The 26851-nt window shown below is 41.9% G+C and overlaps 1 protein-coding gene across 3 annotated transcripts in view; it reads right to left on the minus strand.

The window, feature by feature from the left end:
• The window catches only part of RNF111 (ring finger protein 111), a 91215-nt gene that overhangs the window by 40369 nt on the left and 23995 nt on the right, over positions 1–26851 (minus strand). For all 3 annotated transcript variants that reach the window (XM_084641193.1, XM_084641192.1, XM_084641191.1), the window contains 4 exons: positions 6642–6805; positions 3772–3969; positions 2681–3000; positions 1360–1615 (listed from right to left, as the gene is read on the minus strand). In XM_084641193.1, the coding sequence (XP_084497319.1) occupies positions 1360–1615; positions 2681–3000; positions 3772–3969; positions 6642–6805 (938 nt within the window). The remainder of the gene's footprint in view (positions 1–1359; positions 1616–2680; positions 3001–3771; positions 3970–6641; positions 6806–26851) is intronic.

Raw genomic sequence — 26851 nt, forward strand, 5'->3', positions numbered from 1 at the left:
GACTGTCCACCAAAGTTAACTGTCAAGAGGACAAAAAGTCAACCCACAAGATTATGGTACGCTTATGGTGGACTCCCAGAGTAAGAGTCCAGTCAGGATGTGTCTACACTGCAAAGCAATAGGGCTTGAACCCTGGGTTCCAGCTTGACTCGGTCTTGGACCCTCAACCCCTGTGGGATCCTGGATCCAAAGCCTGGGTTAGCATGATTTGTGTGTAGACAGAAGTGGGGATCAAGCTTGAGCCTGAGTTCGAACTCTGGGTTTACACTGAAGTGTAGACACACTCTTAAGCACTAAATAGGTTTCCCTTTGTGTGCAACAACCGTCAAAGAGGTATTTAATTTTGTATACTATCCTCATAAATATTTCAAAGCCATTATTTAAAAATGGATTGTGAGAGGCAAAGAAATGGAGAAGAAAGGCACAAAGGCCCCAACCCTACAATCAGTTCTGCATGGGTAGATCCCTATGCTTATGAGAAGCCACACTGACTTAATGAGTCTGCCCAAGCAGAGCTCCCTGCAAGATGGAGGCCAAAGTAAGGAAATAAATAAAAAAAAAAAAAAAAAGAAGAAGAAGTAGAGAATACATCCTTACTTCTTAAGGAAATGACTGAACAGTACAGGATCTAGACTGCCAGTCTCAGATAAAGTGGGGGAGAAAAAAAATATTAAAGTCTGATATTTACTGAATCAGAAAATGAACAGTTAATGTAAAATAAGGCGGGGCGAGGGGGAAAGCCTCAAAAATCTGACATAAGTATAAATTTGAAAAAACTTAGTGTGTCTGAACTCAGATAAAAAATGAGTGAGCCTAGAGAGAAATAACTCCCATGCATTACTTTAGATGATCAAATTTCAGGTCCTAGAATCTTCTCAAATAAATTGTATACAGTGCTATGCAGGAAACAATTTATCTAAAAATGCTCTTTTAAAAAAGGAAAGTTTCCTTTTAATTATACCACAAAGATGATTTACCCTAAAAGTCATTTTTCACTATTTCAACCTCAAGGATTTTTTTCGTTTTGTTTTTATATAAAGCTGGTACTTTTAGGGTACAGAATTAATTCACAGTAATAAACATTAAAAAAACAAAAGCCTCATGTTTTCTATATCTTAGGCACAGTCAAAGCAGTACATACTGGATTATCTGTTTATTTTAAATTCCTCCATGCTGCAAGGATTCTCAGAAGGACCCTGATGGTTTACCAACAGTAAAAATATTTCTTATTGTAGGTTTAGGAATGCTGGTTCTAAGGCCTAATCAAGAGGACGGTATAACCAAAGTTGTCAGGGAAGTTATGTTTTCCTGTTTTGTATTTCACACAAGTATATTTATAGGTAGAGTAAGTGTACTTACAAGGAGAGTGCATATAATGTCGACATGATGAGAGCGAGGCCTGAGCAGGAGGTTGGGGCTGGGGCTGTGCAACCATGCTTGTTCCATATCCATCTATTGCTATTGGTTGGCTTGGGCCAGCACCAGCCTGATGCCCATAAATTGCAGTTCGGGATGAAGAACCAGGACAGCAAGGGTCAAATGCTGATGCTCCATGGAAAGCACCATTTCCATGACTTCTTATACCATTGTTGCTTAAGTCTACTGGCAGTGCCTGCTGTATAAACAAACTGACTTGTTTTCAAGCATTTCTTCAAATATTTAAAGCTAGGTCACCTTTAAGTGTGCTACAACAAAATATATTTACTGCAATGTTTTGCACGTGAAATATTTAATGCGATAAAATGCTTAAGGCCCCAATGTAGAGCACTCTTTAGATATGATAATTGTTTAAAGTTCACAAGCTTAGTGAAGGAGGACGGAGTTGAACAAGAATGTTCATGCTCATAAGAGTTCTTCAATTTAGCTTCATTATTTTCTATTTTATAATCATTCGTCCGAAAACAAGTCTTAATTCAATGCCCATGAGGGCACTTCACTGTACATTTCCATAGATGCAAACGGTAACCTTAGTATTCTTCTTAGTTGGGCCTAACTGATATAAGTTTCATAGTTATAAAAATGACCAAAAGCTTTATTACAAAAAGCACTCTTAAAAAAATCATAAGTTCTAGGAATAAGTTATACAGTTCAGTTCTCAGAGGCCTGAAACTGCAATTTTCAACAACTGACAAATAAGAGGTATTTCTAAAGAGAACCTGAAGTTAAATTAGCATAAAATGAAGTACTGAAGTGCAAATATTCTAAAAAGGATTCTGAAAAACATATTTGACAAATTAGTTTTTCTGCAGTGGCTGAATTAGTCACAGAACTGTTAACCTCAAGAGCCTACCTTTGGAGTCACAGGCCATATTAGAGAAGACTGCTATATACTTAAGTAGTTCTAAAGAGTCCAAAGTATGTGGAGTATATTCTAAGCCATTGGGGGTTTTTTTTGTTTTGTTTTGTTTTTAAAAACAGGAACATTTAAAATTTTAGAGGTGTACAAGTGACAGATAGTGTCAACATCAAATTAACACATTTTGAGTTGTTTCTGTTTTTGGTTTGTTTTTTGTTTTTCAATTTCACTGCTCAGAACTCGTGCTTTAAATTTTCCTATTTCAAGCCTCTGTTATACCTGCCACAGATAAGACTACTGAATTGGGAATTCACTTATTATTCTATTATTCCGCTAACATCACTTTAAAACTGTAAAGTGAAAAATCATAAAAGTTAAACATGCCTGGTCATGGTAGCTGGTGCCAGTACTGCTGCTTGCTCCACAAGGAGCTGGCACTGGAGGCGGCCTTTCAACAGGGCAGCTGGAGTCACTGAACGAAGGAGACAGTGGGACAGTTGAGTGGGGATTATGGTGGTGGTGATGGTGGTGTTGAAAGTGGTGGCCATGCTGCTGAAAACAACTTGGGTGAGGGTGTCCTAATACATGGTGATTCTGTGAAGATCCTCCACACGGAGAATGTTGGGGGCAGCATGATGGTAGCCTTGGCATGGCAGGAGGACCAGTTTCCAGTGTAGTACTAGAGGCAGTTCTCCTTACATCATCTTAAAATGGAGAGAAATTAAACAAATTTAATGTTGCTGAAACTTGGGCAAGGAAGTGGAAGATGCATCATGAAATGGTGCCTGAAATAGAAGTATCTGGATTTAATCAATCATTAACCCATTAAATAGTGAGTAATTGGATAGGAAATACATCCACATCAAACAAAATTACAGGAGACTTCACCAACTGATATTTGAAACTCAAACATTTTAAAAGGATATGAAAAGTGGTTTCAATGATTCCTCTGAGAAGTCCTGAAACTAATCAGTTAGATCTGTTCATATGAATTGTCAGAGGAAGAATCTTGCATTATTACATTCAGAGTGCATTCAAACCCAGACTTCATTGCAGCTGCTGGCTAGGGGCACAGACAAGGTCCCATGCACACATATTGTGGCCAGAGAAGTCCCTTCCTGGGTCTACTAGTATTGCAGGTAGTACTAGCTGACCTCATGCTCCCCTCAAGTCCAACGATGACTGACCCCGGCATGTGTGTGTTTGAGGCAGTTTCCTTCAGATCTCTCTTCTCTAGCACAGGGACAGGCAGAGTCTGGCCTTAAACTCATGGGGCCTTTAATTTCTATTGTGTTAAATATTAATAAAACTGTGTTACTTTGAAAAATATCTAAATTTGCCATTCTGTTAAACAGTATCTACACAGACACAATAATTCATTTAAACAAAGTAAAGCCAGGCCTAAGCATATTTCAACAGGTAGCAAAGCAATTTAAACATAAAACAGATCTTGAGAAAGTTCTATTGTTCTGTACCTCCCACTGAAGTCCCAGCAGTGTTGCTATTGGGAAGAGTAGTCAATGTCTCTGGTGCTGTAGAGATCTGGCTATTGGAGACACTTATAGCAGCATCAGAGGCCTGCTCTGAGGTAGATGTATTGGTATTGTTACCGGAAGCAGAACTCACAATCTGGGTTTCAACTCTAGCTGAGGTTGTTGGCACAACTGTGGGCTCTATGGAAGTGTGGACATTACAGAGAATCAATATAATGATTACTGCAACAGTACATGCTATTTAAGCTTTTAAAGTTCCCAAGAAATTCAGTTTTCCTTACAACTGTTTATTTTACATGAAATTTTGGATTCTATTTCTACCAGACGCTGATAAATTCAGAACAAGTGGCTTGATGGGATATAAAATGTGAAAGTTAGTTCTATTTCCCCCACAAGTATGAAAAAGCCAAAGTATGAAGAGTTTTATAGTGAGTAGTCTGACTTTACTAAAAAAAAGGCAAAAAACTTTGTAAAAGGTCAGTATAAAATCATTCCACAAGCCAAACCAAAGATTTAGATTTATTTGGCAATTATACATAACTAGAAAGGCAACTAAGTCATTGTAATATATGATGCAAGTACTGACTTTATTTACTACTGTATTTTCTATGGACTTTCACATATCCCTAAGCAAGCAGTTATATGATTACTTGTAGTTCATAATCACCATCATGTGTTTAATGCATATCAGTGAACTGTACAACTTTACACAACCTGGTCCAGTGGCTTTTCAAAAAACCTGCATATTTCTTAATTTATGGTTCTACTTTACACAAGTTTAATAATTCCAAGTGTGTCATACTGGCTCTGATTTTTAAAAACTGCTTCTGATATTGGGCATAATTAACTATGTAAAAATTACAAAACAAGTTGGCACCCCTTTTGAAATCCAACATTTTCAAACAATATTTGTTTATTAAACTAAAGCACATAGCTGTAGTAATAAAGAGCTGCTATAATTATCTCCTTTTCAAAACACTGGAGTAGAATATTTCCAAAAAGTATGTTCGAGAGTAAGGTTTTTCAAAAAGCCTCTTTACTTTCAATTTTTTCCTCCTTATTTTCAACCAGTAAAATGCCAATAGATTTTAAGTACCTTCTGGAAGCTTCAGAAGCGACTTCCAGAAGTTAGGGGAAAATGTTAAAATCTCATTAAAATAGTCCCCTGGCACTCTTTCCCAACATACCACTTACTATTGATAGAGTGTAAATAGAAGCTTTCCCCGGTTTTACAATTATCCTGCTCGTCCTGTGATTCAATGTAATGTCATTATGCAATGTTTGTAATATCACAGTCTCTTCCTTGAAGATTGTGTAAGATCCATCAACACTAGACCATTGAATCACTGAGTTAGGCAAGAAAAGTCAATTACAATGGGAGAGAGTCTCTTGAGAATTACAGTGGAGATACCTAAGCAACTCCATAGTTAAGGATGAGTTGATTTTCACTTAACAGCAGAATTACTAATCTTCTTTCACATTTAAGTGGTGTAATTGTATCTATTTCACACAGTAATTCTTCCTATAACAATTTTCCAGATTTTTGGTTTAAGATTAGTTGACTTTGCCAGAGACATTTTTAAATGAGTCCTTTTGAAAGTTTTTCCCAAACCACGGTCCTCACAATCAAACTTCACCGTGAAAAAGTTTCCAAATTTACACTAGAACATAAAAAGTTAGTACTCTAATTTATCTTAACCTTACTGCTCTCTACAAAGACATGCTGACAGCACTACTGAAGCCCTGCCTACTAGTTCTATTCTCTAATGCTTCTAAGCCTGCCTCCCTGAGCCCACAGATCAGTTCCTCATATTATATATATATATATATATCATATACATATACATATACACACACACACAGACACCCTGGAAATTACAGTTATGAGGTGTGCTGGAATTTTATAGTGGTTCTTTAAGCCAGCTGTATGAGTCTCTCTGACTCACTGGCTTTTAAAATGGGAACACTAGTTCCAGGTGAAATCAGAATTTTACCTCCATTACTGTCTTCTAGAGTAACTGCTCTCCCTTTACAGACAGAGCATTCAAACAGCAAGAGAAAGACAAACAGCATGAGTAAGCTTTCGGTAGTATGAGTTAAGTAGTAAAGTCAGGGCAATAACTTGGCAACAGAATTGCTTTTAAAACTTACGAACTCCACGACTTACCATGTCAACATTAGATTGCAAGTGACATAGCCTTTCCTCAAAGAAAAAAGTACTAATATAGTTTTCCTAATCAGTATTCTCAGAATTTCTACTTTAAAAAAAACTACCGTGACTTAAGACAAACTCAGAATGCCAACAAGATGAGTGTAGATACCAATTTTTTTAGATTTTCTAACTCTTCTACCTGTTTAAAAATAAGCCAAATTGCTTCTGATGTTCTCCCCTTTGTTTTAATTCTGAGATGTAGAGCCTCATGATAAATATAGACAGTAGTTAGGAAGAGAAATGGCAAACTGACTGACACGTCACTCTTTGATCTTTTATTAAACTTGAATCTTGCTACTATGCATATCTTTCAATCCATTACAATTTCATAGTGAAGAGCAAAATTCTCATTAATCCAGTAAAAAAATCTACTTTTTTATTTAACGTCCACTAGACTAACATGTTTATTTTTAGCATAAATTCAGCAACAACGCTCAAGATTTAGTTTGTAAGGAGCATCTGACTAGCAGGTTTATTTTGGCTTATCCTTGTGATTGCAACACCTATATTTTAATAGCAACCAACTATTCATTTGTTAGCGTTAACTCAGTTTTCTGTTCTGCTGACAACATCCCCCTTTCCCTCCTCTCTTTCATCCTGCATCCTCATTAGAGTGATCTAAGTCACAATTATAACTTACCATCTTCATCCACTGTGAGGTCCACCACTTCCGCTGCATTCTGCCTCAGTGGCTGTATGACTGTGGAAATCCTACTACGGTTCCGCTGTTCTTGTGATCGAGCAGCATGAGAGCTAGAGTTCTGGTTCCAGTGAGATCGTGAGTGTCCAAGTGTCGAACGAGACCTGAAGGGGGGAAAAAAAAATACAGCTGCCTGGAAAAGTAACACATACGTTTGGCCTTGACTTGATACATTTTCTCTTGAGTCCGGTTTTCAGAGATGGAAACTAAGTTTTCTGCTCACCGTGAGTTGGTTCCAACTGTATTTGTTTGGAAAAGTTTGATTTTCTAAATGTTCTGCCACATTCAAATACACCACTAAACCATACACACTAGTAGCTTATTCACTAATACTTCTGTAGCTTTGGGAGTATTCCAGTTCTGGCAAACATCCAAAGAGGCAGGACTCACACCTGTGTTACAGCTCATTAGTCTAATACTGCCATACAGTCTGCCTGGAAAGAGTACCACAATAAGACTTGAAAATATGGATAAGGTTAAGGAAAAACCTCAAAATGAAACCAGAGTTCCCACCATTTAGCGCTTATACCTGCCCTTGTTTTATACAAAGTTAAAAAACAAAGAAGTGTCTTTCCCAACCCTCAGTTCTCTACACCACTATTTGTATCAAATTAGTGAAATACCGGACATACCAAGGATGACAGGAATGTCCACGGTATGAAAAGATCTAGAACACTATAGGTATTGTTTTGTATGTTATTTTATTCACTTATGTCTAAGATTTTGTTTTGAGGATTTTTACCTACTGTTATATAATTAAGTCTGTATTTTTAAAATAAACTCAGAACACAACCTCTGAATTTATAATCCCTTCAAATATATGCTATTATTTTCTTCTCTAGAAATAATTCAGAACCCTCTCTCACATAAACTTTGGGAGGGATAGTAAGCATAAGCGTGAACTATGCCCATGGAAACCACTGGTTTTATTTTTCCAGGCTGAAACTTTACACCAAGTAAATTCAATCCATCCACAAGCCAAACACCCAGACCAAAGAATCTGTTAAACTGGTGTTACGGTTGAGAGAATAGATCAGTTACTTATGGGTAGAGCCCCTTACATCAATGTTGTATTTCCTAAAATACAAGCATTAGAAACCCAGAAAAGTCAGATGTCTGGGTCTAAAGTTTAATCTTTACATTCAAAATACAGAAATGCACAGACAAAGTAATCTAAAAGGATCTTAATTCTACCTGCTTAACAATGCCAGCCTCATCTTCACTAATTTCTTTCAACCTACTATTACAGCACTAGATATCCCAAGTCTGGAAAAGCCATCATATTGGTAAAGTGTAACTCACCTCTACCATCCTCCCATCATCATCATCATTCGTAAGTGCATAATCAAATCCCCCAACCTACAGTTCCAGACATACTAATTTTTTTTCACCCAGAAAGTGTATAAGGTTTACAAATGACAGACACAGAGCACTGATTTCAGAATTGGTTCCATACAAATTTGTCTAGGACACAGTCTGATACTTTGGTTTATTTCTGCCTCAATTTCATGGTGTTTCTGTAAGTCTATATGTTAGCTCTGTAATCAATGATACTATAATTATGGCACATGGAATCAAAGAATTTGGAATGACTGGCTTACATATACTACTTATCTAATTGGAAATTTAGCAAGTATGCCTGCCTTTCTGTGTACATTATATGCCCATAAAGGAAGATGGAATTGGTACAACCATTTTGCCATTATAAGTAAGGCATTCTAGTTTCTGCACTCAGTGACCAGGTTAATATGTCCCCAAGCAATTTCTCTTGTGGGATCTTTACAGGGGAGCAGTTAAGATAGTTTGGGAGATACCTTTCATATGCTGCGATTTCTTTTTGCTTTAACCCCTGCTGCCCACAAAGTACCTGGCTAACCACAGACTCCACCTGTGGAGGGGAGAAATAAGGCTGTAGACTTCCTGAACTCTGCAGTTGTGGGGTTCCCTTCATGTAGATCTTTTGAGTTCTACAGGAAATCGTGTATGGTAGATTAGGGGTAGACCTAGAAGAGATGTGGTAATTTGCTAATCACCTTAATACACTTCTGTCACGAACCCCAGGTCAAAGCACACTAACCACTCCCCTCCTGTTAATTTAAAAAAGTGAATTAAATTCCACATTTAGCATTTTACTTTTATCCTTAGAGATGTTAAACACCCGGGGCTCCTAGAGTTCAGTGAGAGTTGTGGGCACTTACCTCCTCTGTAATATTTAAGCACAACAATGGCCTGATTTTCCAAATTGGAAAATGCTGCATTTAGAACTTTAGGAAGTCCACCAGGAATAGAGACATAGTGGAATGCTGGCATGCTGCACCACAAGCATGATCACCTACATTTATCTTCCGTCCCAAACCACCACTTCTGTAGACCTTATGAGCTCTGATGTTAGATTTTTTCCCTGCAGCATGCAAGCTTTTTGTATTATAGGCCAATCTTCTCTGTTACTAAAGAAACTGACAGATTTAGATTGCATTTCTATTATATTTCCAAAAAATTGTGATATTTTAATGTATTTACCAAATCAATATTCTTACATGAGAGCCACAAAGTGAATACAATATGAAAAAGTTCCTTTGTATTTCCACTTGCCCAGAGGGCTAATTTTTGGTGACATGGCGGAACAATAAAACTGCTTCATAACACCATATAAGATACAAGGCCTTGTTTTGCTCAGCACTTATGTGACTGTGCAGCAGAGCTAATACATGAAAAAAAATATCAGAATTTTTTTAACATTTGATTTGAATTTAGGAATCAGATCTGTGATTTGATACAAGGAAAGCAGAATCTATAAAGCTAGAACCATTTTGGGAGGCTTAGGTTGGGCAAAGAGAAATGCCACTTCATGAGCTAGTAGTACTGTACCCATCTCCACAAAAAAATACACTCCCCTAAAATTAATGTTCTTATAAATTTTGTATCAGCTTAGCCTATATACTGGATTCCATGAATCCAATGATCATCTAGTTTTAATCTAGAGCACACACAAACTTTAAGAAGTTGTTCAGGAATTAGCAAGCAATGACAACATTTTTGAATTGAAATGTAGGAACCATTCATCAGACTGCTGATCCATAACGCCAACAGGCTCATGAATGCCCAATATGTGTTTTCCTTGACAGGGTTCCAGGCCTAGTGGATTGATGGGAGGGAACAGTAGACAGGATATATTTTGATTTTAGTAAGGTTTTTGGCACAGACCCACAAGACATTCTCAGAAGCAAACAAGGGAAATGTGGGCTAGATGAAATTACTATCAGATGCATGCAAAAGACCATAATCAAAGAGTAGTTATCAACAGTTCACTATCAAAATGGGGGAGGGGGGAAGAGAAAGTATCTAGTGGGCTCCCGGAGGGGTCTGTTGGGAGTTTGGTATTATTCAATATTTTCATTAGTGACTTGGATAATGGAATGGATGTATAAAACCTTTAGGTGACACCATGCTAGGAGGGGTTGCTAGCACTCTGGAGGAAAGGATTAGCATTCAAAATGACTGACAAATGTGAGAACTTGTCTGAAGTCAGCACCTACTGCACAGTACTACACTTAGGAAGGAGCAAATCAAATACAAAGCTACAAAATGGAGAACAACTGGATAGGCAGTAGTATTGGTGAAGACTGGTGATTATAATGGATCGCAACTTGAATATGAACCAACATGATGAAGTTGTGAAAAAAGCCAATATTCTGGGTTGTAATAACAGGAACGATGCATGTAAGACAATCAGGTAATTGTATTGCTCTCCTCGGCCCTGGTGAGGCCTCAGCTGAAGTATTATGTCCAGTTCTGGGTGCCACACTTCAAGAAAGATGTGTACAAATTGGAGAGAGTCCAGATGAGAGCCACAAAAATGCTAAGAGGTTTAGAAAACTTACTTTTGAGTAAAGGTTAAAAAAAGGGCATATTCAGTCTCCTATTCTGAAGACTAAAGGGGGACCTGATAGTCTTCGAATATGTTAAATACGGTCATAAAGAGGACATTGATCAATTGTTCTCCATGCCCACTGACAGTAGGACATGTAGTAATCTGCAGCAAGGAAGATTCAGGTCATATATGAGGAAAAACTTTCTAACAAAGGATAGTTAGCACTGAAAAAGGCTACCAAGAGGGCTGTGGAATCCCTGTCATTGGCTATTTTTAAGAACAAGCTAGACAAACACCTGTCAGTGATGGTCAAGATATACTTAATCTTACCTTAGCCCAGGGGCCTGGACTAGCTGACATCTCGAGCTCTCTTCCAACCCTAGCTTTCTATCTTCATTTTACCATATGTATCAATAAGTCTAATTATGGCTATTCCCTGGGGATACGATTAGATTATTTTCCACGTTATCAACCTCTATTTTGAACCCATGCCTTTCAAAGTGCATCATGCCTATTTGAAAGTGAAAGATGACTGACTTCTGTACAATACAGAAGTACACACACAAAAAGAGAAAGAATACCTAAGAATTACAGTAAACAGCAAGCAACATGAAAATACAAAGATGTATCACTTAGAGGTCCATATAAAACCAATCAAGTAAGAGACTAAACAGGCTCTATAAACCAACTAGTGTAGAGACTCATCAGTTTTTGTGTGGAACAAGTGAGACTTGAATAGTAAATCCTCTATGGTGTTCTGGACCTCCCATGGGAACCCTAAAGAGTGAAGCCAAGACTCACCACTCATAAGTAACCCTCTAGATGCCATACCCATTGCATCCATTGCAGCTGGTAGGGACGTTTCCCCCCCACTAGTCTGCCTTCCTCAATGAAGGCTTGAAATTGGGCTCTGTCCTCTAGGGGAAGCTTGTCCTCAAAGTCTGGCATGTCTGAAGTAGTAATTAAGGTCATATTTTGTTCACAAAGCCTAATAGGTAGCGATACGAAGCTGCAGGCTTATAGAGGAATACTCCTTTCTTCCCAGAAGTTCCAATCTCTTTGAGCCTTTATCAGCCAGGTGACTGCTGGGTGTTGTAACCTTGTTCTTTCTGGGTCTGCTTGCACCAATAGCGAGTAGGGCATTAGGTATATGCAAAGCAATTCCACTCCTTTGGCTGGGACGAAATAATGCCAATTTTAGGTGTGGGAGTGCAGGGGGCCGGGGCATGCCAGACAGCCCTGGCTGCTTCCATGACAGCCTTATTTACTGGGAGAGCTACTTTGCAGGGACCTATCAGCTATAGGATGTCAGGGTGCTGATGCCAGGCATCTTGGACCTCCTCCAGAGGAATCTGGAGGTTATTTGCTATCCTCTGTAGGAGCTCCTGACATTGTCTGCAGTTGTCTAGCAGAGACAGTGAAGAGGATGAGGTCCCTGGCAGTACTGGATCATAGAATCATAGAATATCAAGGTTGGAAGGGACCTTAGGAGGTCATCTAGTCCAACCCCCTGCTCAAACCAGGGCCAATCCCCAACTAAATCATCCCAGCAGGATCCATTTCCTCCTCCTCATACTCCAATGGATTTTGTAGATGCCATGTGGGAAAAGTGTGGTAGGGCTCATGATGGATCTGCCATATGGGTCCCATGGGCCCCACTAGGACAAATACAAGGGATCAACTGATTGAGAGGGACCACACAGCATCAGGTACCAGCAGTCCTGCTCTCTGCCAGGGGATCATAGAATCATAGAATATCAGGGAGGAAGGGACATCAGGAGGTCATCTAGTCCAACCCCCTGCTCAAAGCAGGGCCAATCCCCAACTAAATCATCCCAACCAGGGCTTTGGCAAGCCTGACCTTAAAAACTTCTAAGGAAGGAGATTCCACCACCTCCCTAGGTAACGCATTCCAGTGTTTCACCACCCTCCTAGTGAAAAAGTTTTTCCTAATATGCAACCTAAACCTCCCCCACTGCAACTTGAGACCATTACTCCTTGTTCTGTCATCAGCTACCACTGAGAACAGTCTAGATCCATCCTCTTTGGAACCCCCTTTCAGGTAGTTGAAAGCAGCTATCAAATCCCCCCTCATTCTTCTCTTCCGCAGACTGAACAATCCCAGTTCCCTCAGCCTCTCCTCATAAGTCATGTGTTCCAGTCCCCTAATCATTTTTGTTGCCCTCCGCTGGACTCTTTCCAATTTTTCCACATCCTTCTTGTAGTGTGGGGCCCAAAACTGGACATAGTACTCCAGATGAGGCCTCACCAATGTTGAATAGAGGGGAACGATCATGTCCCTCAATCTGCTGGCAATGCCCCTACTTAAAATGCCATTAGCCTTCTTGGCAACAAGGGCACACTATTGACTCATATCCAGCTTCTCGTCCACTGTAACCCTTAGGTCCTTTTCTGCAGAACTGGGGCCGAGCCATTCGGTCCCTAGTCTGTAGCGGTGCATTGAATTCTTCCATCCTAAGTGCAGGACTCTGCACTTGTCCTTGTTGAACCTCATCCGATTTCTTTTGGCCCAATCCTCTGATTTGTCTAGGGCCCTCTGTATCCTATCCCTACCCTCCAGCGTATCTACCACTCCTCCCAGTTTAGTCTCATCTGCAAACTTGCTGAGGGTGTAATCCACACCATCCTCCAGATCATTTATGAAGATATTGAACAAAAACGGCCCCAGGACCGACCCCTGGGGCACTCCACTTGATACCGGCTGCCAATTAGACAAGGAGCCATTGATCACTACCTGTTGAGCCTGACAATCTAGCCAGCTTTCTATCCACCTTATAGTCCATTCATCCAGCCCATACTTCTTTAACTTGCTGGCAAGAATACTGTGGGAGACCGTGTCAAAAGCTTTGCTAAAGTCAAGGAACAACACGTCCACTGCTTTCCCTTCATCCACAGAGCCAGTTATCTCGTCATAGAAGGCAATTAGATTAGTCAGGCATGACTTGCCCTTGGTGAATCCATGCTGACTGTTCCTGATCACTTTCCTCTCCTCTAAGTGCTTCAGAATTGATTCCTTGAGGACCTGCTCCATGATTTTTCCGGGGACTGAAGTGAGGCTATAGGCCTCTCTGGCCTGTAGTTCCCAGGATCTTCCTTCTTCCCTTTTTTTAAAGATGGGCACTACATTAGCCTTTTTCCAGTCATCTGGGACCTCCCCCGATCGCCATGAGTTTTCAAAGATAATGGCCAATGGCTCTGCAATCACATCCACCAACTCCTTTAGCACTCTCCGATGCAGCGCATCTGGCCCCATGGACTTGTGCTCGTCCAGCTTTTCTAAATAGTCCCGAACCACTTCTTTCTCCACAGTGGGCTGGTCACCTCCTCCCCATGCTGTGCTACCCAATGCAGTAGTCTGGGAGCTGACCTTGTTTGTGAAGACTGAGGCAAAAAAAGCATTGAGTACATTAGCTTTTTCCACATCCTCTGTCACTACGTTGTCTCCCTCATTCAGTAAGGGGCCCACACTTTCCTTGACTTTCTTCTTGTTGTTAACATACCTGAAGAAACCCTTCTTGTTACTCTTAACATCTCTCGCTAGCTGCAACTCCAGGTGTGATTTGGCCTTCCTGATTTCACTCCTGCATGCCCGAGCAATATTTTTATACTCATCCCTGGTCATTTGTCCAATCTTCCACTTCTTGTAAGCTTCTTTTTTGTGTTTAAGATCAGCAAGGATTTCACTGTTAAGCCAAGCTGGTCGCCTGCCATATTTACTATTCTTTCTACACATTGGGATGGATTGTCCCCGTAACCCCAATAAGGATTCTTTAAAATACAGGATGATGGATAGGTCAGAACACCGAGCTCTTCTAAGGTCTCATTTCACCAGTGGGGCCATCAGTATTGGAGAGTGAACATTTCTGCCTGAGGGTTGGAGCAGAGAGGGTTCCCGTATTGTCATAGTAGTTTTCATCTCCGGCGTGGCAATGTCTCTCAGGAGGATGAAGCCCAAAAGGAGAGCGGACTGAGGATAATGGAAGAAGATATCCTCTGCCAAGATATAGGTGTCTGTGCATCCCAGTGTTTGGGGCATTCCAGTGATCGGGACTGATGTTGCCGCTACCTCCCAAGACATTTGGGATGGATGGTCCTTAGAAAGGGTGACTGCTACAACTGAAAAGTCAGGTCTAGCAGTCTTCGATGGAACCAGTGGATGTTGGTCTTTATGTTTAGGAGACAACAGATGGATTCTTTTTCTTACATGCTTTACCCTCCTTCCTGGGGGTCTTAAGCAGTCCTGAGCCCTTAAGATCTGCATGCAAAGGCACACCTGCATGGAGCTGGGGATGGGTCACTTCTCTTAGGAGGAGATTTGGATGCAGCTCTGTCCTCAAATCCATGACAGTGCCCCCTACTCTCGTGTGAAGCCCTAAATGACAATTCCTTGGGCTAAGGAGCTCGAGGTTCCACTCCCAAGCTTGTGCTTGAGGTGGGTGTCATTGAGGCCAATGTAGAGGGTAGTCTCCCTGGCTGGATCAGAGTGAGGTCTCATGAGCTTCTCTATAAGGTGTTCTCTCAACCAAAGCTCACAAGCCTCACATGTTCAAGAAGGAAAAGCAGCAGCAAATGCTGTACTCTGCTGAGATATTCATCTCGCCCAGACAAAGGCAGCACTGGTGCTCATCACACACAGAGAGAGAGTTAGGGTAAGGGACTGAATTCTTGACTCCCAGGATTGGGAATCATTCTCAGTCTGTGGGAATGGACTCCCCAAGAGGGGGAAGAGCTAAGCTTAACCTTACTGTATTAAAATTTTAATTATGCTAAATAATAAAACTATTTACAATATATATTTATTGACTAATAAAGAAGCTGGAGAAATCTGTGGACATATAGGATTCTGACTCTGGCCATGTGGTACATAAGAAGGAACTGGAGAAGTATTGGCCCACACTGCCTCTTCTGCCCTCAGTCTAGAACATGAGGAGAGCAACTGAAAATGTGCAGGCCAAGTGACATTATTTACAAAGACTATCCGGACTCAGGCGCAGGGCACACATGCATACCCACGTGTGCAATACATGTCAGGACCAGCACTCAACGAACCACCACTGCCTCAGATAGGGATGAGGACAAAACAGCTGCTGATATTGCCTGAACTGTCAGGTTCATGAACTGCAATCTGAGACACTGCAGTTTCCGGATACAGGAAAGGAGAGGTTTGTGATGGGTTGTCCCCAACTCCGGGGTGCCACCTGATGTACTGGAGTCATCAAGCCTGGACTCCCTCACCTTGTCCTGCTGTGCCAGGCCCTTATGCCTCCTGTAGCACACACATGGGGTAGGGACTTGCCCAGCTGCAGAAAGACACAGACACTGAAATCAGCTCTGCATGGGAAGAATCAGCTAGGGGACTGCTCAACACTCAAGTGCACACCCCCTAAGGGGTGCAAATCCAAAATTATATTGTCTTGCACTGCACAGAAAACTGTACAGCGTAAGCTTGTGAAATCCGCTTCCTCTCTCAATGTGCAGGAAGATATGCACAGCTTTTGGCCCCCTCCAGTTATGAATTACACAAAATTTTAGAATAAACAAAACAAGTTTATTAACTACAAAAGGTAGATTTTAAGTGATTACAAGGGATAGCAAACAGATCAAAGCTTAGTAAATAAACAAATCGCAAACTGAGCTTAACACATTACATAGGTAAGATATAAATTAGCAAATGCTCACTCTGAGTGATAAACAGGCTGGCAGATTCTTAAGGTACAAGTTGCCTTGGCTTTCCCAGGTTTTCATACATAGGCTAAAGATCCTTCTAGCCTGGGACCATCACTTCCTACAGTTCAGTCCTTGCCCCTCAGGTCTTTCCAGGTTTGATGTTGCAGGGATAGTGAGGTACCCTCATGAGGTCATTGTCCCCCTTTTATATCTTCCTCCCACTTGCTGGAAAGCTCTTTTGCTGTGACCTGGGTCAAACAGTTACCATTGTGTAGTGCTATCTCTGAGATGTTTCTATTGTACACAGTTCCTGGGGTAATCTTTATGCTTGTGTGCATTCCCTGAATAAGCCATTAACATTGTTTGGCCTTTTTAATGGTCGTACATGAAAGGCTGCCTGCGGATGTTTTCAACCTCACAATATCTTTCAGTAACACATACATAGTCAAACTTCATTACTTCCCATACGACAATAACACAAACAATATTAATGTTTAGCAGATCAAGACTTTTAGAATGATACCTCACAAGATATACTTTTTACAAAACATATCCTAATTACGTGACAGCGGTGAATATTGGAGTGTCAGGGTCTCACAAGGTTCTCATTCTAGGAGAAGATGCAAAGGCATGATATCTAAGACCTTAAAGACCCCACAGGTTCCAACAGAGCTATGTTATAACATTATATCAGAAAGGAGCACCAGGGCAAGTGTCTACTCACAAACCTGCTGTGTCCTAAGTGAAGCCCTCTACTCCCTGTCATAAATATAAAGGGAAGGGTAAACCCCTTTAAAATCCCTCCTGGCCAGAGGAAAAATCCTCTCACCTGTAAAGGGTTAAGAAGCTAGGATAACCTCGCTGGCACCTGACCAAAATGACCAATGAGGAGACAAGATACTTTCAAAAGCTGGGGGAAGGGAAAAACAAAGAGCCTGTCTGTGTGATGCTTTCGCCGGGGACAGAACAGGAATGGAGTCTTAGAACTTAGTAAGTAATCTAGCTAGATATACGTTAGATTATGATTTCTTTAAATGGCTGAGAAATTAAGCTGTGCTGAATAGAATGGATATTCCTGTCTGTGTGTCTTTTTGTAATTTAAGGTTTTGCCTAGAGGGATTCTCTATGTTTTGAATCTAATAACCCTGTAAGGTATTTACCATCCTGATTTTACAGAGGTGATTCTTTTTATTGTTACTTCTTTTTTTACTGTTACTTCTATTCAAATTCTTCTTTTCAAGAACTGAATGTTGTTTTTTAATTGTTCTTAAGATCCAAGGGTTTGGGTCTGTGGTCACCTATGCAAACTGGTGAGGATTTTTATCAAACCATCCCCAGGAAGTGGGGTGCAAGGGTTGGGAGGATTTGGGGGGGGGAAGACATTTCCAAACAACGCTTTCCTAATAAAATAAATCCAGATAAACGTTTGGTGGTGGCAGTGGAAGTCCAAGGGCAAAGGGTAAAATAGTTTGTACCTTGGGGAAGTGTTAACCTAAGCTGGTAAAAGTAAGCTTAGAAGGTTTTCATGCAGGTCCCCACATCTGTACCCTAGAGTTCAGAGTGGGGAAGGAACCTTGACACACCCCTTCAGATTTGTAATAAGTAAGGGAGCCTTCCCTGCCTTCCCTGTTGTGTTGAGTGTCAGAAGAGGACAATGAACATTCTAAACCTAAGGGGGAGGGGGAGGAAGGGGAAGCATCAGAAGCCCGAGTACTAGGATTCCACAGGACATAAGCCCCAGAACAGTACTCTGTGCCAATGACATAAAAGGCATCAGTACCACAAGAGGGATTTTTAGTCCAGTGGATAGCAAGGGAGACTGACTCTTATAAGAGACTTGAAGGTCCATTGTTACTGCATGCTTTTTTGTATTGAGAGAGGCAGTGCCACAAACCTTAGGGTTGGCTATGCCAGTGCACTTGGTACAGACACTCTGTGTAGAAGCAAGTAGCGTTTAGGGGAGTAGTGCTGATGAGGTCTGTACCATAGTAACTGACTCCAAAGCACTCTGTGCTCAGGTAATCCCTGATGCCCTGGCAGCAGCGGATTGTGAGTCCCCAAGTAGTCCCAAAGCCCCAGTACCACGCTCCCTCAGAGTGGTTACCCACATCAATCCATAAAGTCCCCTTAGAACCAAAGAGGTGAGATGACAGACCTCTTCTCGCTGGGAAACTCCCATTGAGATTTGTCCCTGCTTTTCTCAGATTAGCAACGCCCCTTCTTATCTGAGGATCCAGGTTTTATCAGCCCTACCTCTGTCTGAAGCCATCACCGGTCTTTCCAGATTGGAGCTGAATTACTGGATCTGAAGCCGATGGGGACACTCCTGTACTGAGGTGAAACTTTTCAAAGGGGGTCTGCCCTCCCCAGATCAGTGACTAGCTGCATAGATAGATCTAACAAAATTATCTTTAAATTTGCCTCTCTAGCTTTCAAGGACCTTCTAGAAAAGGAATTGCACACCACACATTTATCAGAGATGTACTTCTCCTAAACAAAATGGCATGTTATGTGCCCATCATTTACCAGAACTGCCAGTCTCCAAGAGGGGCAATACTTAAACCTAGGAGACTTAATAACATCCCTCCCTATGTCCCAATACCAGGACACTCCCAGTCAGAGAAGAAAAAGAAGGGAGTACACATACTTACAGCTAAGAGCAAAAAGGGATGCATAAAGATGCAGACACTGAGGAGCTCAGTCTTGCAGCAGTGGGTAGTGAGAAGGAACTGAGTGGTGGAATACTTATGGACAAGCACTCAAGTACTTTCAGCTAAGTCCAGGAGCATGCAGCAGAATGTGCAAAGATGGTAGGTATGGACATACTTCCTTTTTCCTACGTGGAGGGTGAGATTAAGTCCCCTTGTATCAGATTCCTAGATGTTCCTGTTTTACTAACAAGGCAGTATCAGATCAGTGTGCTACTTTAAGAATTGCAGAACAGTATGGTCTGGGTAACTGAATGTAGAAGGGTACACCTGACTACTCACATATGGCTCAGTGGTCAGACAGCCGACTACATATGTTACAGCCTACTAGGTCAGGAGCAGCAGAGAGACTGGCAGCAGCTCTGGCAACATGTACATCCTCAGTTGACAGCATGCCACAGTCATGGTTTTCAGCATAATCTTGGAAAAGCTGCATGATGTCATAGAGGAATGGCTAAGGTCCCTCTCTGCTGGCTTTGCAGCAACAAGGGAGTAATCATAAAGACAGAGCACAATGGTCTCTTCCACATCCCTAGCTTCACTCACTGCCTCAATCTGGTTGTGAGTCAGTTTCTGGATAGCATTACAAGGTGCAGGAACTGCTGTCAACAACAGCTCTCAGCCTCAATGCATTCATAGTGGATGCAGTCTGTGAGACTGACAATCTGTGGTCCCACCTAAGGAGGTGGTACTAAGATGCTATGGGGAGTCTCAAGAGGCCCCCCCCTTCACAGTAGTGGAAGACAGCCATGTTTGACAGCCCCATCACCACAGAAAAGTGCTCCCAAACACTGGAGGAGAGGGAGAGTTTTGTAGTAAGGGGCCCCACTCCTCTTTCACCTCTCCACCACCACCACCACTCGTCCTAGTCCATTTGTTTGTTTTAAAAAGTCAGCGTCCTACTCCTCAGCTACCCCTCTTCCCTGCCCTGATTAAATGACACACTGAAAACTACACACAACATGGCCACTAGTGGAATTTCTGTTCCAGGTCAAAATATTTTGTTATGACATTTGGGACTAAACATTTTGTTATCTGAGAAACTAATTCTTGCAGGGTTTTGCTACAAAAATCAAAACATTTTGAACCAAATCAAAACAAAAAACAAGTTGCTCTCAAAATCCTCCACAAAATGGAATTACTGTTCCTTACACAGTTCTAGCAGGCATATTTTCCCTCAGTATCCTCCTCCCTCACCACGAGTAACCATCATCTGAAAGAAGGGCTCACCATGAACCAAATAATTTAAGTGCTTTGTTTACTATTACATTTTCTTCTTTCTGACCTTAACTAGTAATTCTTTGACTATGAGTGGCCAGTAGGGATTAATTTCAACATACTGACAGTCAGCTGAGCTCCAAGAAGATTTCCCCATCTCATTACCACCAAAAAAAGTTGACGCGCACTGTTGATTTTTTTTTAATAAAGTACTATAAAGCATCATAATTTTTGCTCCAGTTTTAATTCACTAGTTTGTAAATTAAACATATACCTGATGCATAATTTAGGTACTTTGTTAAGGGTTCTTTGATACACTATCACCTTTTAAACAGTGTTTGAAGAAGTAATACCTTTCTTTGTTTTACTTGTACAAGAGAGTAGAGATCAACTAACTTCAAAAGTCTCCCACAAACAGATTCCTTATACTAACAAGTTCCTTATACAAAGTCACAACTTCGGATCTCTCATACTTATTTCATCTCCCACTTTGAGGTTAACAAATTTAATGTTTTTTAAAATACTGAACTTTTCAATTCTCAGGCCATTAGCACTTCAGAATTTTAAATATGATTTTTACGTTAGTTTTGGCAAAGAGAAAGAATATCACTTACGATCAAATATCTGAAGATTAACTCCATGTCTCAATCCTAATATAATTCCCCCCAGAGGAGGGACAAATTTTAAACTACCATTACTTAAGTCTAGTGACAAACTTGAATAAAAGTTAAATCATCAAAAATACAGTTAGCTGCTCACAAGCACCTTTTAAACAATAGGGCTAAAGCTAATATCTAATACTACTGAATAACTACTCAATGAGTCATCACTTAATAGGGGATCAATAGCTTAACACAGGAATTACTATAATCCATGTTTTAACTATAACAGATTTGATGGCAACAATGGAAATATTTTACATACTCCCAAATCTGCAGTAAACAGTACTTCTCTGCAATACCGCATGTGCCATATAATTCATTCATTAAGTAGGATTGCAGGTAACAAAATGACAGATCTTTTTCTCACTATCAGTCTTCTTATAGTCAAGTATTAATAGAGCTAGAATATAACATACATTTCTACAGTGGAAAGTACCTACTTTAGCATGCAAAATATTGTCAACTGAAAAATAGCTGAAGAGACACAAACCATCATCATTTACTAAAGAAGTTATTGTTAATACCTCCCTCTCTCTCCCTTCCACAAATGTCTCTTAATATAATCTCTCAGACCTCTTTCCATAGAGGTTATGCAGAAGAATGTCATGAAGCAAATTCAGCTGTACCTGGGACTCCTCAGGTCAGTTTTCTAACAGGAAATTTAAAACCCAAGGGTTGAGTAGTCTAAAGGGTTTAGATATACCTTCCATTAATATTAGTAAGAGACATATCTAATATCCTTTGACTGCTTCGAAAAATTTCAAAAGGGAATATTTAAAAAAAATTAAAGCTAAGATTTCCTGTGACACTGAACATCCTCTCTCACTGAATTAAGATGCTCTGTTATAAGAGTCCAATTCCACAAAAACATATGTACTTACCTTTACTATCATTGAAGTAAGTGGGATGACTAACAGGAGTACAGTTAAGGAGACGTGCAACTATTAGCAGGATCAGAACCTAAAGTCATTAAAAATTAAATAAAGGCTGCATTTTCTATTATATGAGATAAGTAGAGCATTACACCAGCTGACCTCCATTTTTTGGGGTGTATATTGGGTATAGAAACTGTAAAGGATACAGAAAACAAATGTACTTAACTTGATGGCAAAATACCTAAAATAGACATAAAAACCTCAAAACTTTGTGAATCAAAGAAGTTGTAAAATTTCTCTTTTTAAATTTACAGCCATCCAAATTACTGAAACCAAAATGACAAGTTCATAAACTACCATGACCTATCCGGGTTGGGGGTGTGTGTGTGTTAACACTACCCATTCCTTACACAAGACTTATTCAATACATTTAAAATAGGTATTGTAAGAAAATCTATCTTCTAGATTAGACAGAAAAGTGATACTATAAATTAGAGTGCTGTATATTGTATTTTCATGTTTTATTCTCACTTGACTTAGATTTTTACTTCCCTCCAAAACACATCCTTGACTTTTAAAAAATGTAACCTGCTTTATCTATATGAGAGTTATGTGAAGCTGAACATAAGACAGACACTTATTTTTGCTTTGAACAGTATTCTAAATAGTGGTGAACAACTATGTCAGAATGTTCAGTTTATTCACAATATTTGAAACTAAAACTCTGAATTAAGTTGGAATTTTAAGACTGCTGATGGCACCTTCTGTTCAGCAGAACAGCAACAAAATTTGTAATTCTGGAAACGCTGTGATGTGCCTAACCAGGCCACATGACTTTGGTCTGAATAGGAAGTACTAAGGGTATGTCTACACTACAAAATTAGGTTGAATTTATAGAAGTCGGTTTTTTAGAAATCGTTTAAGTAGTCAATTGTGTGTGTCCCCACACAAAATGCTCTAAGTGCATTAAGTGCATTAACTCGGCAGAGTGCTTCCACAGTACTGAGGCTAGCGTCGACTTTCGGAGTTGCACTGTGGGTAGCTATCCCACAATTCCCGCAGTCTCTGCTGCCCATTGGAATTCTGGGTTAAGATCCCAATGCCTGATGAGGCAAAAAACATCGTCACGGGTGGTTCTGGGTCCATGTCATCAGGCCCTCCTTCCCTCCCTCCCTCTGTGAAAGCAACGGCAGACAATCGTTTCGTGCCTTTTTTCCTGAGTTACCTGTGCAGACACCATACCAGGGCAAGCATGGAGCCCGCTCAGCTCACTGTCACCGTATGTCTCCTGGGTGCTGGCAGACATGGTACTGCATTGCTACACAGCAGCAGCAACCCATAGCCTTGTGGCAGCAGACGGTACAATAGGACTGGTAGCCACCATCGTCATCTCCGAGGTGCTCCTGGCCGCGTCAGTCAAGAGCGCCTGGGCAGACATGGGTGCAGGGACTACATTAGGAGTGACTCGACCAGGTCACTCTCTTTAGTCCTGCAGGCAGTCCTATTCTACCATCTTATGGTGAGCAGGCAAGAAATATGGATGGCTAGCAGTCCTATTGTACCATCTTCTGCCGAGCAGCCAAGAGATGTGGATGGCTTGCAGTCCTTCTGCACCGTCTGCTGCCAGCCAAAGATGTAAAAGATAGATGGACTGGATCAAAACAAGAAATAGACCAGATTTGTTTTGTATGCATTTGCTCCCCCCTCCCTCCCTCAAGTCCTGCCTGAAATACAAGAGGGAGGAATAGCTTAGTGGTTGAGCATTGGCCTGCTAAACACAGGGTTTTGAGTTCAACCTTTGAGGGGGCCATTCTGTGTGACAGCTGTTTTTGTTTCTCCTTGATGTAAAGCCACCCCCTTTGTTGATTTTAATTCCCTGTAAGCCAATCCTGTAAGCCATGTCATCAGTCGCCCCTCCCTCTGTCAGAGCAATGGCAGACAATCGTTCTCCGCCTTTTTTCTGTACAGACGCCATACTGCAGCAAGCATGGAGCCCGCTCAGATCACTTTGGCAATTAGGAGCACATTAAATACCACATGCATTATCTAGCAGTATATGCAGCACCAGAACCTGCCAAAGCGAAACCGGGCAAGTAGGCGACATCAGCGCAGTGACGAGAGTGATGAAGACATGGACACAGACTTCTCTCAAAGCACGGGCCTTGGCAATGCAGGCATCATGGTGCTAATAGGGCAGGTTCATGCCATGGAATGCCGATTCTGGGCCCGGGAAACTAGCACAGACTGGTGGGACCGCATAGTGTTGCGGGTCTGGGACGATTCTCAGTGGCTGCAAAACTTTCGCATGCGTAAGGGCACTTTCATGAAACTTTGTGACTTGCTTTCCCCTGCCCTGAAGCACCAGAATACCAAGATCAGAGCAGCCCTCACAGTTGAGAAGCGAGTGGCAATAGCCCTGTGAAAGCTTGCAACGCCAGACAGCTACCGGTCAGTCGGGAATCAATTTGGAGTGGGCAAATCAACTGTGGGGGCTTCTGTGATGCAAGTAGCCAATGCAATCAAAGATCTGCTGATATCAAGGGTAGTGACCCTGGAAAATGTGCAGGTCATAGTGGATGGCTTTGCTGCAATGGGATTCCCTAACTGTGGTGGGTCCATAGATGGAACCATATCCCTATCTTGGCACCGGAGCACCAAGCCGGCAAGTACATAAACCGCAAGAGGTAGTTTTCAATAGTGCTGCAAGCTCTGGTGGATCACAAGGGACGTTTCACCAATATCAAAGTGGGATTGCTGGGAAAGGTACATGACGCTCTTATCTTCAGGAACTCTGGTCTGTTTCAAAAGCTGCAGGAAGGGACTTTATTCCCAGACCAGAAAATAACTGTTGGGGATGCTGAAATGCCTATAGTTATCCTTGGGGACCCAGCCTACTGCTTAATGCCACGGCTCATGAAGCGTACACAGGCAGCCTCCTGGACAGTAGTCAGGAGCTGTGCAACTACAGGCTGAGCAAGTGGAAAATGGTGGTAGAATGTGCATTAGGACATTTAAAAGCGCGCTGGTGTAGTTTACTGACTCTGTTAGACCTGAGCGAAACCAATATTCCCACTGTTATTACTGCTTGCTATGCGCTCCACAATATCTGTGAGAGTAAGGGGGAGACGTTTATGGTGGGGTGAGAGGTTGAGGCAAATAGCCTGGCCGCTGGTTACGCGCAGCCTGACAACAGGGCAGTTAGAAGAGCACAGGAGGGTGCGGTGTGCATCGGAGAATCTTTGAAGACCAGTTTCATGACTGGCCAGGCTACGGTGTGAAAGTTCTGTTTGTTTCTCCTTGATGAAACGCCCCGCCCCTTGGTTCACTCTACTTACCTGTAAGCTAAGCACCCTCCCCTCCTCCCTTCGATCACCACTTGCAGAGGCAATAAAGTCATTGTTGCTTCACATTCATGCATTCTTTATTATTTCATAACACAAATAAGGGGATAACTGCCAAGGTAGCCTGGGACAGGTGGTGGAGGTGAGAAGCACTGGGAGGGGTGGTGGAGGAGGGAAGGACAAGGACACACAGCACTTTAAAAGTTTAAAACTTTAAAACTTATTGAATGCCAGCCTTTTGTTGCTTGGGCAATCCTCTGGGGTGGAGTTGCTGGGTGGCCGGAAGCTCCCCCACCGTGTTCTTGGGCATCTGGGTGAGGAGGCTATGGAACTTGGGGAGGAGAGCGGTTGGTTACACAGGGGCTGTAGCGGCGGTCTGTGCTCCTGCTGCCTTTCCTGAAGCTCAACCATACGCTGGAGCATATTAGTTTGATCCTCCAGCAGCCTCAGCATTGAATCCTGCCTCCTCTTATCATGCTGCTGCCACCTTTCAGCTTCAGCCCTCTCCTCAGCCCGCCACTTACTCTCTTCAGCCCGCCACCTCTCCTCCCGGTCATTTTGTGCTTTCCTGCACTCTGACATTGTCTGCCTCCACGCATTCGTCTGTGCTCTGTCAGTGTGGGAGGAGAACATTTCATCACGAGTGCAATTTTTCGCCTTCTAATCTTCACTAGCCTCTGGGAAGGAGAAGATCCTGTGATCCTTGAAACACATGCAGCTGGTGGAGAAAAAAAAAGGACAGTGGTATTTAAAAAGACACATTTTATAGAATAATGGCTACACTCTTTCAGGGTAAACCTTGCTGTTAACATTACATACACAGCACATGTGCTTTCGTTCCAAGGTCGCATTTTGCCTCCCCCCTCCAAGTGGCTAGCCCCTCACCCCTCACCGTGGCTAACAGCGGGGAACATTTCTGTTCAGCCACAGGCAAACAGCCCAGCAGGAACGGGCACCTCTGAATGTGCCCTTAAGAAAAGCACCCTATTTCAGCCAGGTGACCCTGAATGATATCACTCTCCTGAGGATAACACAGAGAGATAAAGAACAGATGTTGTTTGAATGCCAGCAAACATACACTGCAATGCTTTGTTCTACAATGATTCCAGAGTACGTGCTACTGGTCTGGTGTGGTAAACTGTCCTACCATGGTGGATGGAATAAGGCTGCCCTCCCCAGAAACCTTTTGCAAAAGCTTTGGGAGTACATCCAGGAGAGCCGCAAATGCCAGGGCAAATTAATCATTAAACATGCTTGCTTTTAAACCACGTATAGTATTTTAAAAAGGTACACTCACCAGAGGTCCCTTCTCCACCTGGCGGGTCCGGGAGGCAGCCTTGGGTGGGTTCAGGGGGGTACTGGCTCCAGGTACAGGGTGAGAAACAGTTCCTGGCTGTCGGGAAAACCGGTTTCTACGCTTGCTTGCTGTGAGCTATCTTCCTCGTCCCCAAAACCTGCTTCTGTGTTGCCTCCATCTCCATTGAAGGAGTCAAACAACATGGCTGGGGTAGTGGTGGCTGAACCCCCTAAAATGGCACTGCAGCTCATCATAGAAGCAGCATGTTTGGGGCTCTGACCCGGAGCGGCTATTTGCCTCTCTGGTTTTCTGGTAGGCTTGCCTCAGCTCCTTAAATTTCATGCGGCACTGCTTCGGGTCCCTGTTATGGCCTTTGTTCTTCATGCCCTGGGAGATTTTGACAAATGTTTTGGCATTTCGAAAACCGGAACTGAGTTCTGATAGCACGGATTCCTCTCCCCATACAGCAATCAGATCCCGTACCTCCCGT

This window comes from Lepidochelys olivacea (genome assembly GCF_965140295.1).
Source record: "Lepidochelys olivacea isolate rLepOli2 genome assembly, chromosome: 10".
Taxonomy (NCBI): Eukaryota; Metazoa; Chordata; order Testudines; family Cheloniidae; genus Lepidochelys; species Lepidochelys olivacea.